Below are 13,571 nucleotides of genomic sequence, written 5' to 3'. Positions count from 1 at the left end.
ATTTGTAAATGTAGGGACATTCCTGGAACAGAATAAGGTGTGGGGCAGGATATTTTCTTGTATGGACAGAATGCCTGTCCATAAAATGTCTTGGCAAAATACTGCGGATGCTGGAAATCCAAAATAACAACATAACGCCATTTCCACCACCTCCAATGTGATCCCACCACCAAATGCATCTTCCCCTCCCCTCCCCCTTTCAGCATTCCGTAGGGACCGCTCCCTCCGAGACACCCTAGTCCACTCCTCTATCACCCCCAGCGCCCCTTCCCCCGGCACCTTCCCGTGCAAGCGCAGGCAATGCAACACCTGCCCATATACCTTCCCACTGTCCAGGGCCCCAAACACCCCTTCCAGGTGAAACAGCGATTTACTTGTACTTCTTGCAATCTAGTATACTGTATTCGCTGCTCACGATGCGGTCTCCTCTACATTGGGGAGACCAAACGCAGATTGGGTGACCGCTTTGCGGAACATCTCCGTTCAGTCCGTAAGGGTGACCCCGAGCTTCCGGTCGCCTGTCATTTCAATTCACCGCTCCATTCCTACTCAGACCTCACCATCCGCGGCCTCTTGCATTGTTCCATGGAAGCTCAGCGTAAGCTCGAGAAACAGCACCTCGTCTTCCGATTAGGCACTTTACAGCCTTCCGGACTCGATATCAAGTTCAACAATTTCAGATCATAACCTCGGCCCCTATTACATTTTTTATCCACACTTTTGGTTTGTGCCTTTTCCTTTTTTTCTCTCTCCCACATGGCAGCTGTCTCTCACTCTGCCAGCGCATTTCATCTAGAGCCATTGCTTGTGTCTTTACCTGTCCTATTACCATCTCATCTCGCCTTGAATATCTCTTAATGTCTCTTCTTTCATCCCCTCCCCCATTTCCCAGCCCCCAAACTGCCTTTTAATCTTTTCATTTCCTGCCTCTCTTTCTCAGTTCTGAAGAAGGGTTTCGACCTGAAACGTTGACTCTCTTTCTCTCTATGGATGTTGCCTGGCCTGCTGAGTTTTCCAGCGTTTTCTGTTGTTATTTCATAAAATGTCTTTGTTGCATTTAGAAAAGACAGGGATTTGTTTTCTATACCCTATTTATATGTTACAGTATCCCAAGACTTTATTCCTTCCTCCTTTTTCTCCCCTTCCCCCCTCCTCCTCCTCTCACAGGGGCAGTATGGTTCTATGGGTTCCAGACTTCTTCCAGTATTTTGCCCCCAAGTGGCTATTCTTCATACGTCAGCTCAGACATTGAGTTATCGGCAAGCTTTTTGGCCACGGACAAAAATCTGTAGAAGTAATTAGTGTAATATTGTAAAGTTTTCATGGTTTAAAATCATGCTTCATCTCTTAACAGGGCCTCAGTGAAGATGTCAGTATCAGCAAGTTTTTCGATGATCCTATGTTGCTGGAACTTGCAAAGCAGGACGTGGTTCTCAATTACCCCTTGTAACTGAAACTACAGTCTGGGAGCAAGGGCCAAGGACCCACTACTTGCAACCACCGGCAGGATTTTGTACATGGTATAGTTCAGATACAGTCACACTGATTGCATCCAGTGGAACCGTACAAGTATGGAATGAATAAGCCAGAAAGTGAGCCGCTCTGAATTTTATATGTTAGTATTGCAGGTGAAATGTTTTTAATAGAATACATCCCAAAATTAAAAAAAAAAATGTTCAGTTTTGCATTCACTTATTGGCTGAGTTTTTCTTCTGAAAATGTCGAGTTGATGTGCTATCCAGGCTGATTTTACATAGTTACAGGCTCCTCAAATCAAACCTGTGTTCATGTATGCTGTGCTTAAGAATCAGACTACCAGCAAGACGACTGAACCATTTGATGTACAGTGTCATTTGGTTTATTAAAGAACAGGAAATCCTGACAGTGCAAAGAAAAAACCAGTGTGCAAAGTACAAAACTATTTATCTTATTTCTGGAAAAATACACTGCACGTCTATTAAAGTGACCTCAATCCATTAGGGGTCTCATTTTCACTGAGGTCACCTCAATATGAAGTGGGACATTAACTATAATAAACATATACAACACAAGGCATTTACTTCGGAAGACTTGCTTCACTTGGTTTCACCACATATTCTTTGTAGATGGAATACATGACGCCTGCAAGGCAATAGAGAACAAAATATCAACTCCGTTGTTGAAGTTAATGCAGAATGTACTTGTAAGGAAATGCATCTGTCTGCATTACAGTTAGAGAAGATTGAAATTAAGCGTCTTAATTATGGAATACCAGAACAGTTTTAGCTGATGCAAGCAGGAGAAAAACAACAGGAATTATGACAGTGAAAGAAATTCTTATTTGGCACCAGTGAAAGAAATTCTTATTTGGCACCAGTTAACATCTAGTTGCAACTGAACAATCCAAACCATTAGCTTTTGGCAGGCTCAACAAACTGGTCCTTTGTTAGAAGCCGAGGCCTTCCCTTTTCATTTCTGCATGCAGCTCGGAAAGGGTTATGCAAGAGTTAGACACAAAGTTGGAACTAATGCAACTGGATTTATTTCTAGTGGGCAGCATTGGTGTGCCAAGCCACGATTCTGCCAATTCATCCCTCCAATATTTTGTTTATTGTGCAATCTGTAAAATCTAAGCAAACCACCAGTTTCCGAGTGTCTGATTCCAGTGTCAGCTGATTACATAGGAATACACAGGATATACAGCACAGAAACTGGCCATTCAGCCCAACCAGCCTATGCCGGCGTTTATGTTTCACGTGAGCCTCCTCCCATCTCTCCATATTTAAATCTATCTGCAGAACCCTCTATTCCCTTCTCCCTCATATGCTTGTCTAGCCTCCTCCTTAAATGCATCTATACTATTTGCTTCAACCACTCCCTGTGGTAGCGAGTTCCACATTCTCACCACTCTGGGTGAAGAAGTTTCTTCTGAATTCCCTATTGGATTTCTTGGTGACTATCTTGTATTGATGGCCTCTAGCTTTGCTCTTCCCCACAAGTGGAAACATTCTCTCTCTATCCACTCTATCACAACCTTTCATAATTTTAAAGACCTCTGAGGTCACTCCTCAGCCTTTTTTCAAGAGAAAAGAGACTCGGCCTGTTCATCCTTTCCTGATATGTATAACCTCACATTTCTGGTATCCTTGTAAATCTTCTCTGCACCCCCTCCAGTGCCTTTATATCCTTTTTATAATATGGCGACCAGAACTGTACGCAGTATAAGTGTGGTCTGACCAAGGTTCGATACAGGTTTAGCATAACTTCCCTACTTTTCAATTCTATCCCTCTAGAAATAAACCCTAGTGCTTGGTTTGCTTTTTTATGGCCTTGCTAACCTGTGGCGCAACTTCGTGATTTGTGTATTTGTACTCCGAGATCCCTTTGTTCCTCTACCCCACCTAGACTCGCTCCCTCCAAGTAATGTGACCTCCCTATTCTTCCTACCAAATTGTAATACCTCACATTTATCTGTGTTGAACTTCATTTGCCCATTCTGCGAATTTATTAATGTCCTGTAATTTGTTGCAGTCCTCCTCAGTATTGACTATTTCTCCCCCCCCAAATGTCATCCGCAAATTTAGAAATTGTGTTTCTGATTCCAGAGTCTAAATTGTTAATATAAATAATGAACAGCAGTGGTCCCAGCACTGATCCTTGTGGAACACCACTACCCACCTTCTGCCACTGAATAGCTACCCTTTACTCCCACTCTGTTTTCTGTCTTGAAGCCAGCTAGCTATCCATTCTGCTACTTGTCCCCTGATCCATATTCTCTGACCTTATTCATCAGTCTATTATGGGGTACCTTATCGAAGGCCTTTTGAAAATCTAGATAAATTACATCTACTGCATTACCATTGTCTACTCTCTCTGTTACCTCTTCAAAGAATTCAATGAGGTCGGTCAAGCAAGACTTTACCTTTTGAAATCCATGCTGACTATTCCTTATTATATTTTTGGTTTCTAGATGTTCTTCTGTTTGCACCTTTAGTAGGGGTTCTATCCTGCTTCTTGAATATAAGTATTATGTTTGCTATCCACCAATCTTCTGGCACTACACCTTTTTCTAACAAATTATTAATACCTCTGCTATTTCTTCCCTAGGTTATTTTAAAATGCGTGGATGCAATCCATCTGGACCAGGGGTTTTAGCCTCTGAGTTTGATTAGTTTATTTAATATATCCCCTCTTTCTATTTTAAAAGCACTTGTATCTCATTATTCATCTCATCATCCAATGTCATGCCCACCTGTTCCATCTCCCTGGTAAATACTTGTACCTGGTAAATGATTAGTTACTGTTGCTGATTCACTGAAATATGGGTCTGGGCTAATCAAGAAGGATGGCCACAACCAAATCTAGCATGCTTGTAAGTTAGTCCTGCATGTTCAGTACAAGCTCACATTGGAAGCACTTAACTAGATGACAGTGAGCTCAGGTAGTGGTTGTGCAAATTGGCTGCTGCGTTTCCTACATTACAACAGTGACTACACTTAAAGTACCTCATTGGCTGTAAACTGCTTTGGGACGTCCTGAGGTCGTGAAAGGCGCTATAGAAATGCAAGTCTTTCTTTCTGGAATCAGCTATTCCTGTCTCTAATCAGCTTTCTCCACCTTGGTCCACTCTTTGCTCCACTGTGTCAGAAGTTCTCAGTTTCTAATTCTATACATATTCCTCCCAACTATCACGTTCGGTTTCACTGAAGACCAAAACTTACCCAAAGTCATAGCTCCCACTACACATGTCTGTGCAGCCACCCGGGTGTGAATAAGGTGTACAGACATTTTGGTGTTTCCTCTGGTTCGTAGTTTATAAAGTCCATAACCTACTATTGCTGCAAATCCAGTCATACCTGTAATGAACATTAGTTTATCAGTATTCAATACTGTTTCAACAGTTCATACGAGTTACTTCTACTGGACTAAGTTCATGAGCTAACCCAGGGTTCTGCCAATTCATCCCTCCCAAGTATTTCTACAGGGAGATTTGCAGATGCTGTTTATAATAAATTCAAGCCTAATTATGAGTTTACTGTTCTCATTAAAGTGTTGATAGATGTGACAGGTTTGAGCACTGATGTGCTGTATGTGGAAGTGGTATGGACACAAGCCTGAGCCTCTGCAAGTTCTCAATCTCATTGGTACCATCAATGCGGCATCAGTCGGTGTAGCCTTTTCCACTTTTATCTAAAAAGGAAATTAAATTGGATTCTCACTGAAGAGCAGATTTGTATTTTAAACATTGCCCTTTGTGTATTCCTTGACCCCACCACCCAAAAAAAAACCTCTGCTGTGAAACCAGATACAGGACACTCAATTTACAGCCAGTAATTGAGGTTCCTAGAAACATAGAAGATAGGAGTAGGCCATTCGGCCCCTCGAGCCTGCTCTGCCATTTAATGAGATCATGGCTGATCATCCAAATTCAGTACCCTGTCCCTGCCTTCTCCCTATATCCCTTGATCCCTTTAGCCTTAAGAAATATATCCAACTCCTTCTTGAATATATTTAATGAATTGGCCTCAACTGCCTTCTGTTGTAGAGAATTCCAAAGGTTCACCACTCTCTGGGTGAAGAAATTCCTCCTCATCTCAGTCCTAAATGGCTTACCCCTTATCCTTAGACTGTGACCCCTGGTTCTGGACACCCCCGCCATCAGGAACATCTTTCCTGCATTCTAGTCTGTCTAGTCCTGTTAGAATTTTATAAGTTTCAATGAGATCCCCTCTCATTCTTCTAAACTCTAGCAAATAGAAGCCTAATCGACCCAATCTCTCTTCATACGTCATTCCTGCCATCCCAGGTATCAGTCTGGTGAATCGTCCTGCACTCCCTCCATGGCAAGAACATCCTTCCTCGGATAAGGTGACCAAAACTGCACACAATACTCGAGGTGTGGTCTCACCAAGGCCCTGTACAACTGCAGCAAGACGTCCTTGCTCCTGTACTCGAATCCCTTCGCTATGAAGGCCAACATACCATTTGCCTTCTTAACCGCCTGCTACACCTGCATGCTTACCTTTAACGACTGGTGCACAAGGACAGCCAGGTCTTGTTGCACTTCCCCTTTTCCCAGTAGATTAGTCAAGCACGATTTACCTTTTGTAAATCCCTGTTGACTTTGTCCGATCCTGTCACTGTTTTCCAAGTGCTCTGCTATTACATCTTTTATAATGGACTCTAGCATTTTCCCCACTACCGATGTCAAGCTTACCGGTCTATAATTCCCCGTTTTCTCTCTGCTACCTTTTTTAAATAGTGGGGTTACATTAGCTACCCTCCAATCCATGGGAACTGTTGCAGAGTCTATAGAATTTTGGAAGATGACCAGCAATGCATCTACTATTTCTAGGGCCACTTCCTTAAGTACCCTAGGATGTAGATTATCAGGCCCTAGGGATTTATCGGCCTTCAATCCCATCAATTTCCCTAACACCATTTCCCTACAAATACTGATTTCATTCAGTTCCTCCCTCTCATTAGACCCTATGTTCCCTGACATCTCTGGGAGGTTATGTGTCCTCCTTTGTGAAGACAGAACCAAAATATGTATTTAATTGGTCTGCCATTTCTTTGTTCCCCATTATAAATTCCCGATTCTGACTGCAAGGGACCTACGCTTGACTTCACCAATCTTTTTCTCTTCACATATCTATAGAAGCTTTTACAGTCAGTTTTTATGTTCCCTGCAAGCTTACTCTCTTTTCCCCCTCTTAATCCCTTTGTCCTCCTTTGCTGAATCCTAAACTGCTCCCAATCCTCAGGTTTGCTGCTTTTTCTGGCCAATTTATGTGTCCTCTCTTTGGATCTTATGCTATCTCTAATTTCCCTTGTTAGCCACCTTTTTATTTGTAAGTGTGATAGTTTCACAATATTGCATTTAATGCCATGTTCATTTTTAATGCAGAACATCAGTCTACGATTTCAATTTCACTGAGCATGTTGGTTACGTTACTGGACTAGCTATCCAGCGGTCTGGGCTAATGATCCAGAGACATGAGTTCCAATCCCACCACGGCAGCTGGGGAATTTAAATTCAATTAATTAAATAAATCTGGAATAAAAAGCTAGTATCAGTAATGGTGACCATGAAACTACCGGATTGTCGTAAAATCCCATCTGGTTCACTAATGTCCTTTAGAGAAGGAAATCTGACGTCCTTACCCGGTCTGGCCTATATGTGACTCCAGATTCAGAGCAATGTGGTTGACTCTTACCTGCCCCTCTGAAATGGCCTAGCAAGCCACTCAGTTGTACAAGGCGGCAGCTCACCACCACCTTCGAGGACAGTTAGGGATGGGTAATAAATGCTGGTCTTGCCAGCGACGCCCACATCCTGTGAATAAATTTTTTAAAATTCCCCTTCTAGTACCTTGGCCACTTTCTCCAAGCACAAATTTCAAAAAAGTCATTTCCATTAACTAGCTCCTTTTTCCTTTTCATAAAACCTTACTAAATTTTTTCCTTGACGTGTAAATCTAAAGTTGGTACTTTAATTTCTATTTTAATAAATTAGAGAATAGAAACAGCGAGTCACTGGAAGGTTTACACACAGAGCTCACTTTAATATTGTATACAGTGACTCACCTATTGGTACAAAAGGTGACTTTTTGGACTTTTCGATCAGTTTTGAAGCCTGGCTCTCTGTCCCGGTGCTCCATGAGGTGGTGTCTGCAGACATGATCACTAAGCCAACAGCAAACAACATCCATCTTAATGCAGCATATTAAATGAGACATTTTTGCAGTTTGTGTAAACTTTAAAAAAAAACAGAACTGCCCAATTTGGATTTATTTAGATATTTTAACCTGGGTAGTTCAGTAAAGAAACTCTTGCCCTTTATTATTTTTACAAACCTTTATGCAATACTCCAAGAAAAAAAATATTCATTGAATCTTGGGGCACAAGAGCATTAGATTGAGGAAATATTAACAAGCGTGTTAAGGTGATCCTCCCTTCTCTCTATCGCCCTCTTCAGGATCTTTAATAAACCCAGAATTTGCGTTTCATTTGAAAGATGAGGCAGTAGCCTTTGTAATTAGAAGTCCAACACCGCCTTCAGGGTGCCAGTGCAGCCTTCGGTCGCCTGAGGAAGAGTGTTTGAAGACCAGGACCTCAAACCCGGCACCAAGCTCATGGTCTACAGAGCAGCAGTGATACCCGCCCTGCTGTATGCCTCAGCAGGCACCTCAAAGCACTGGAGAGGTACCACCAACGCTGCCTCCGCAAGATCCTGCAAATCCAATGGCAGGATAGGCGCACCAACATCAGTGTTCTCGCTCAGGCCAACATCGCCAGCTTCGAAGCTTTGACCACGCTTAATCGGCTCCGATGGACGGGTCACATCGTCCACATGCCCGATACAAGACTCCCAAAACAAGCGCTCTACTCGGAGCTCCAACACGGCAAGAGAGCCCCAGGTGGGCAGAGGAAATGCTTCAAGGACACCCTCAAAGCCTCCTTGAAAAAGTGTAACATCCCCACCGACACCTGGCCCAAGACTGCACAAAGTGGAGGAGAAGCATCCGGGAAGGCACCGAACACCTAGAGTCTCTTTGCCGGGAGCAAGCGGAAACCAAGTGCAGGCAGCGCAAGGAGTGCACGTCAACCCAAGCACCCCACCCACCCGCCTCTTCAACCACCGTCTGCCCCCACCTGTGACAGAGACTGTAGGTCCCGCATTGGACTCATCAGTCACCTGAGAACTCATTTTTAATGTGGAAGCAAGTCATCCTCGGTTCCGAGGGACTGCCTAAGAAGAAGAATTAGAACAGCATCAGAGAGCCTGGATTTGTATTCAAGCCCCTGTACATCCATACATAATTAAAACTGCTTATCCTCTGACTGTCTATGAACAATGCTGCAGGAAATCCATCCATTTAATTAAATTTCCTCTACCTTTCTTGGCCATGGCAGTAGTGGAAGATGCCACATTGTGACAAAGCTCTTGCATCTTCAGGGTGGGGGTGGGGGGGGGGGGTAGAAAGAAAAAAAAATTGCTGGGGGGGGGGAACTGCACCCTATTAAGCATCAAAACATACGTAAAAGGAAGGGGAGGAAGCAGGAAGGGTACTTCTAATACAAATTCTCCTACGCAAAGGTTTTAAAAACTAATTACTTTAAGAAATAGCTGCACTCCTGAATAACTGATGATTCAAGTGGTTCAATCGCCCAGGGAACCTCCATTTTCTTACCTTGTATTGGCAGATATAAAATTGCTTCTGATTGGCTTCTACAAATGAAAACCCTGTTTGATCAGTGAGCACCTGTTGACCAAGGTCAGCTGAGCTCTACGCCAGTATTTCCTGATCTGAACTGAGATTTCCATGGGAAAACATTGTTGTAATTGAGCAGGTAAAATATAATTTGAAAAAGAAACGCTTGCATTTATATAGCGCCTTTCACGACCACTGGACGTCCCAAAGCGCTTTACAGCCAATGAAGCACTTTTTGAAGCCTAGTCACTGTTGTAATGGAGGAAACGCAGCAGCCAAGCTCCCACAAATAGCAATGTGATAATGACCAGATCATTTGTTTAAGATGTTGAGGGATAAATATTAGCCAGGACACCAGAGATAACTTTCCCCTGCTCTTCTTCGGAATAGTGTCGCGAGATCTTGTACATCCACCTGAGAGCAGACGGGGCCTCGGTTTAACGTCTCATCTGAAAGACAGCACCTCCGACAGTGCAGCCCTCCCTCAGCACTGCAGTGGAGTGTCAGCCTGGATTTTTGTGCTCAAGTCTCTGGAGTGGGACTTTGAACCCAGAATGCTCCAGCTATCATATAGGGGCTGCCACTTTCAGTGCAGATGTTCTGAGCGATCAATTATTCGATGGTTTTCAACTAGCTGGAGCCTGACACTCTGTTTTTCCCATCAGAGCCGGGCATGGGCACTGGTACCAAGAGGTTTTTTTTACTATACGTCACTGTAACCTAGCCCAGAAGCAACGTGGAGTTTGAGGAAGAGCTAACCAACCTTACCTTATCACAGGATTAAAGTACCACCATTCACAAGACTCAGAAGTAACAACCATGAGAAAGAATTTTTCAGAACTGCTTTGTACATGGTCTTCCAGAGACTTGAGCACAAAAATCTAGGCTGGCACGCCAGTGCAGTGCTGAGGGAGTGCTGCACTGTCGGAGGTGCCGTCTTTCGGATGAGATGTTAAACCGAGGCCCTGTCTGCTCTCTCAGGTGGACGTAAAAGATCCCACGGCACTATTTCGAAGAAGAACAGGGGAGTTATCCCCGATGTCCTGGCCAATAGTTATAACTCAATCAACATCACTAAAACAGATTATCTGGTCATCATCACATTGCCGTGCGCAAATTGGCTGCCGCGTTTCCATTACAACAGCGACTACACTTCAAAAAAAAAGTACTTCATTGGCTGTAAAGCGCTTTGGGACGTCTGGTGGTCGTGCAAGGCGCTATATAAATGCAAGTCTTTTTCTTATGGTCCTCGCTCAGCGTACCTGGGGCTGAGAAACAACTCCACAAGGGTCAGGCTAGGTCGTCTTCTCGCCCATACCGATGTGCTGAGGCTGAAACAGACGGTGCAATTCACCATTTGCGATTGAAGACTGAAGTGGGAAATTGGGCATTTGGTTAATTTTAAAGCTACTGAAAATCACTATAACACCAAAGTGAAACATCACTGTGGACTTGACAATGAATGGTCGGAGCCAGCACCAAGCAGACCCACCTTCAGCCATTCCACTAACAACCACTCAATCCGCCTCAAGTTCCAGGCCCGGACTCTTTACAATGCATCAGATTTCAACAAATACTGTATAAGCGACTTTAACAACCTACAAACTACCACGAATCGTCATATTTTTAAAAAAAGACAATGTATTTTAGTCTAATCCACGAAGACATTACCTTATTAGGGAGTCAACTCTTGGCTGAACGTGGTGTAACTGCACTACCTGTGAGTCACAATGGTTATTACGTTTCCTGCTTTTATAGATTTTCAAGAAACCGGTCGTGAAATAGCGGTGTCCCAATGAAGTTCCGTAAATGCTTGATTGCGTCAGAATTCTGCAACTGTTGTGATCAAGGAAGTACTCGGGGAAAGGCTGAAATGCGGAACCTGGCAGCCTATTGTGGCCCGTCTTCTGTCGTTGACTCATTGCCTTTAGCTCTTGCTGCAACTTTGACCTTCGCTGCTTTGCAATTTTTTAAGCATCGCCCTGTTCCATCGCCTTGTGTTTGAAAAATTGCATAGAAAATGATTGTGCCATTTACACAATTCCTTCCTCCCCTCCCCCCTGTCGCTGCACCTGCTTAATATCTGTTACATCTCCAGCTTTTTCCAGTTCTGATGAAGGGTCCCAGACCTGAAACGTTAACTCTGTTTCTCTCTCCACAGATGTTGCCTGACCTGCTGAGTGTTTCCAGCGTTTTCTGTTATTACACAAATGAGCATCTGTCTTAACATTAAATATTTTATTAGTTTACCAAAGAGCTTTCATTTATGTAGGGATGGTGCTATGCCGTTTATGTAGAAGTCATTCATCTCATTGCCACTTGCGTTGTGTGAATGCTTTAGGAGGGCCAGGAATGAAATGGCCCTTCCTTGAATCTTTTCTATATGGGCATTAGATTTTGGGATTAGGGCAGTCAGACGACTTGAAGGTCCATCTGGCAATCGGTGGTCTCCTGCAGACCTCCCCTCTCCCCCCATGTAGAGCATCCCTCTCTCCCCCTGCAGACCTCCTCTCCCCCTGCAAACCTTCCTCTCCCCCTGCAGACCTCCCCTCTCTCCCCCTGCAGATCTCCCCTCCTCTCCCCCTGCAGACCTCCCCTCCTCTCCCCCTGCAGACCTCCCCTCTCTCCCCCTGCAGACCTCCCTCCTCTCCCCCTGCAAACCTCCCCTCTCTCCACCTGTAGACCTCCCCTCTCTCCCCCTGTAGATCACCCCTCTCTCCCCTGTAGACCTCCCCTCTCTCCCCTGTAGACCTCCCCTCTCTCCCCCTGTAGACCTCCCCTCTCTCCCCCTGTAGACCTCCCCTCTCTCCCCCTGTAGACCTCCCCTCTCTCCCCCTGTAGATCACTCCTCTCCCCCTGTAGATCACCCCTCTCCCCCTGTAGACCTCCACTCTCTCCCCCTGTAGACCTCCACTCTCTCCCCCTGTAGACCTCCACTCTCTCTCCCCCTGTAGACCTCCCCTCTCTCCCCCTGTAGACCTCCCCTCTCTCCCGCTGTAGACCTCCCCTCTCTCCCGCTGTAGACCTCCCCTCTCTCCCCGTCGACCTCCCCTCTCTCCCCCTGTAGACCTCCCCTCTCTCCCCCTGTAGACCTCCCCTCTCTCCCCCTGTAGACCTCCACTCTCTCCCCCTGCAGACCTCCCCTCTCTCCCCCTGTAGACCTCCCCTCTCTCCCCCTGTCGACCTCCCCTCTCTCCCCCTGTAGACCTCCCCTCTCTCCCGCTGTAGACCTCCCCTCTCTCCCCCTGTAGACCTCCCCTCTCTCCCCCTGCAGACCTCCCCCCTCTCCCTCCTCTCCCCCTGTAGACCTCCCCTCTCTCCCCCTGCAGAACTCCCCTCTTTCCCTCCTCTCCCCCTGTAGACCTCCCCTCTCTCCCCCTGCAGACCTCCCCTCTCTCCCTCCTCTCCCCCTGTAGACCTCCCCTCTCTCCCCCTGCAGACCTCCCCTCTCTCCCTCCTCTCCCCCTGTAGACCTCCCCTCTCCTCCTGTAGATCACCCCCTTCTCAGTATATAAGGATCGACTGGGTCTCATATCCTGGTCATGGGAGCAAATATCTTGCAGGGAAGTTTCCTTGGCAGCCTCCTTCACAGTTAAGAGTGGCGACAAGACACATCCCTGTTAGCATGGGGTGCCCACGTGGCAGAGACTGGGATCAGAGAAAACAGATGATTGGAAGGTTCAACCTGTCCTTTCAAACACCTGGGACTGAGAGTGCTATGGTTGTCTCTGGAGCATTGCCAGATCTTAGTACAGGCAAGTTGGTATGCATGTGGATGGGCACCACTATGACAGTCTATAACAGCGATAAGTTGGGGGGGCTTGTTCTCACTCCCTAGGTCAAGATGTATTCATCTGGCCCACGTGTGCCTCAATCAAGAGGTAATACACTTGGCTCAGTACTTAGCTAGGATAGTCAATGTAGTTGCACGTGCTCTGTTATCTCACAACTCGCCCTCACAAGTGAAAATCCAACTGTAGGTGGTTCATGAAATATTCAGGATTTGGGGTGTCCATAATAGATCTGTTTGCTTCTGCAGACAACCAAAAACTCCCATATTTCTACTTAATGACAAGCAGTGGCAGCCTGGAGGTGGAATGGTCTCTTTCTTGGACACAAAGGTTTCTGTACATGCTTCCTGCTTCACCTGATCCCACTACTAGAGAAAAGATCCAAGCAAAGGAGCAAAGGCTGCTCTCGTGGCCCCTTATAGGCTTCACACACTGTTGTTTATTGAACACCCTGGGAATGAGCAGACATAGCATTCTCTGTCTCACAAGAGGGATCTGCTCTCACAGTTAGGAGCCAAAGATAATATCCAAACCTGGAGATCTTCCAGTTGGCAGACTTGTTATTGAAGGACGATGACTGTTC

General features: G+C 45.4%; 2 protein-coding genes across 4 annotated transcripts in view; one reads left to right on the top strand and one right to left on the bottom strand.

The window, feature by feature from the left end:
* eftud2 (elongation factor Tu GTP binding domain containing 2) overlaps positions 1 to 1,691 on the top strand; it is a 69,253-nt gene extending 67,562 nt beyond the window's left edge. For all 3 annotated transcript variants that reach the window (XM_085966262.1, XM_085966261.1, XM_085966263.1), the window contains exon 28: positions 1,355 to 1,691. In XM_085966262.1, the coding sequence (XP_085822388.1) occupies positions 1,355 to 1,450 (96 nt within the window). In that variant the 3' untranslated portion in view covers positions 1,451 to 1,691. The remainder of the gene's footprint in view (positions 1 to 1,354) is intronic.
* A 151-nt stretch (positions 1,692 to 1,842) lies between these two features.
* Positions 1,843 to 11,164, bottom strand: LOC147101087 (HIG1 domain family member 1A, mitochondrial-like). Its single transcript, XM_085966273.1, has 4 exons — positions 10,869 to 11,164; positions 7,570 to 7,668; positions 4,701 to 4,835; positions 1,843 to 2,121 (listed from the first exon to the last, which is right to left on the bottom strand). The coding sequence occupies exons 2-4, from the start codon at positions 7,661 to 7,663 to the stop codon at positions 2,057 to 2,059; spliced, it is 294 nt and encodes a 97-aa protein (XP_085822399.1). The 5' UTR covers positions 7,664 to 7,668; positions 10,869 to 11,164; the 3' UTR covers positions 1,843 to 2,056.
* Positions 11,165 to 13,571: the final 2,407 nt, after the last annotated feature.

The sequence above is a fragment of the Somniosus microcephalus genome, chromosome 24 (genome assembly GCF_052327205.1).
Source record: "Somniosus microcephalus isolate GS21.2 chromosome 24, FLI_Smic_1.0, whole genome shotgun sequence".
NCBI classification, from domain to species: Eukaryota; Metazoa; Chordata; class Chondrichthyes; order Squaliformes; family Somniosidae; genus Somniosus; species Somniosus microcephalus.
The sequence above is the reverse complement of the archived record's forward strand: the minus strand, read 5'-3'. Positions and strand labels throughout refer to the sequence as shown.